At 33.6% G+C, this 2500-nt stretch overlaps 1 protein-coding gene across 1 annotated transcript in view; it reads left to right on the top strand.

Moving 5' to 3' along the window:
* LOC137626838 (neuroligin-4, X-linked-like) overlaps positions 1-2500 on the top strand; it is a 124522-nt gene that overhangs the window by 7427 nt on the left and 114595 nt on the right. Inside the window, exons 2-3 of the mRNA XM_068357826.1 lie at positions 403-743; positions 2000-2103. Of these exons, the coding sequence (XP_068213927.1) occupies positions 682-743; positions 2000-2103 (166 nt within the window). The 5' untranslated portion in view covers positions 403-681. The remainder of the gene's footprint in view (positions 1-402; positions 744-1999; positions 2104-2500) is intronic.

A 2500-nucleotide genomic window follows, 5' to 3' on the forward strand; every position in this document is an offset into this window, starting at 1 on the left:
ATATATATATATATATATATATATATATATATATATATATATATATATATATATGTATAATTTATATGTTTATGTATGTGTTCGTGTGTAAAAAAATCCAACGGATATTGGCAATCATTTGCTCTCGATCTTGTAAAAAAGAAATGTTTTTTTCTCTCATCAATCCCAGAAATTCTTATTTTGATATGTGAATTACTATATTACTCCACCACCAAAAATAACCATTCAACCCATACTGAGATAAACGTCTGCCTTGGATTTCCATTGGCAGATATCAACATGAAAATTGATACGGACAAAGTTAATATCAATCCTATAATTCTATTCCATTTGTTTTTGTTATTTTTATTTTCCAAGTTATTATTATTATTATTATTATTATTATTATTATTACTCTTTCAGTGCCATCACCTCCGAGTAATCTAACGATCGAAGTGGGGAGGGTGTGGGAGGCCCTCGCATCGTGGGATCCCCCTCAAACGGGCGGTTACTCGGCCTTCAAGCTCAAGGTCACCCCAATCTCCGAGTCCGAGAACAGCATTGCCAACTTCCCCATCTCTGAGAACCAGACGACCTTCGCCCTAAGGGAATCTGACGCCGGGGGCGTCGTACGAGTTGCAGCTTTACACCGTCTACGAGACCAAAGAGAGTGACGCCTACATCACAGTCCATTTCACCACCATGGAGTCTCGTCTCGTCTCATCTTGCTTGAGTCTGGTTACCTCCGCCAACGAAGATGGAAGGTTATGTTCTCGTCCCCAGTTCGTGTGTTTGTTTGTGATCAGCTTCCTGGCCACAATTCTAATGGTAAAGTAATGAAACTTGCAGGGATTAAGTGCTGTGTGAATAGCTATAAATGCTTATATTTTGGAAGGTCAAGATAAAAGGTCAAGGTTACAGTCAAGAAAAATGTCCAATTAACGTAATCATCCATAAGTTTGGACATTGTTGTCACAGAGACTTCAAACTTGGTGCATATTTGAGAGCCTGAAAATCCATGCCAATTAATACACATAAATGTTGAAGGTCAAGCAAAAGGTCGAGAAATAAGCAGCCACGGCGGAGCTCTGTGCTCTACTGAGTGCCCCTCTAATTCCCTTCTTATTCCAATGGGTTATTGGATTCATTTATATCTGAAGATTCTCTTATTAATGAATCATGCTCTATCTCCTCTGCTATTGGTATCATTATTATTAATTGTTATTAAATATTATTATTTGTTTTTTATTCATTATTAGTTATTTATTGGTTATTAATTTGTCACTTACATATTATCAATTTTTCTTGTTTATTGTTTATTTTTTATTATTTGATATTTAATATTTATTATTTATTATTCATCATTTATTATTTATTATTAAAAAAGGAAGGAGATTAACCATCTCAATGAGTCAAGCTTGGCTCATATAGAGGTGGCTAAATAAATCTGGGAAGAAAAATATATTTCCTATCGAAAATAATAAATAAATAAACAAAACATATGGTTTATATATAAATAAAAAAAGAAATATTAAATAAGAGTTTGTAATAAAGAAAGAAAATCTTCTTGAAAATTTCAAAATATTAAAGTTGGTGAAATTTTCAGAGCCCCATGAAATGTCAGGTAATGTAAAATCATTCAATAACTTATTCTTTTATGATTTACATTTGTTTTGTGAACATTCATGAGCTATTTACGGCTTTTAATGTTTTTATATGATTTAATATTTTCTTTTATTAATATGCAAAAATCTGCATTCAAATACTTACTTAAAGACCTTGCCTTTTTTTACTTTTTGGTCCTCGCATTTATGTTTATGTTTATACGTAATATAAACTCACAATTTATAGTAAAAAAGGAAATGAATAAATTTTCTGCTTTCGAAGGGACCGTCTCCTTTCTTCTTCATGAAACGAAAACGTGGGTTGATTTTAATTATCCTATATACACGGAAAAATTGTGTTTTTTAATGCATGTTTATAAACCTTACATTTGTTAATCTCTTCCTACCGTCTTCAGGACCCAATGCACCTGGGAGGTTCATCATGTGGTACCGGAATCAAACGGCAATTTTGGCGCTGTGGCATCGGCCTCACCCGGCCGGAACCTACTCCCATTACCAAGTAAGTGGATACGACACCAAAGGATTTATTGTAATGGGTTTGGTGTCTTATTTGGAATGAACAACCGACCTTGATTTGTAGTTATCAGCTGTAAAAGTTTTTTTTGGAAATATATATATTTTTTATCTCCAGTTTACGTTGATGTTCAGAAATTCGTCAAATTAAAATCTTGTCATTGGAGGTACTCTTTTCCAGCAAAAGGACATCAACAAATATACATGGACTTCACCAAGTGGCAATTACTGAAATAAAATAGATCACATAACCATTAATAAAGAGAGGAGGCCAGAAATGTAAGAATCCGGCGAAGTGCAGACATTGGTAGTGATCACCAAGTCCTCGTTGACACACTGAAATTAAAAGTGAAAGCACTCAACAGAAATGTAGATAGAATACC

The sequence above is a fragment of the Palaemon carinicauda genome, chromosome 34 (genome assembly GCF_036898095.1).
Source record: "Palaemon carinicauda isolate YSFRI2023 chromosome 34, ASM3689809v2, whole genome shotgun sequence".
Lineage (NCBI taxonomy): Eukaryota > Metazoa > Arthropoda > Malacostraca > Decapoda > Palaemonidae > Palaemon > Palaemon carinicauda.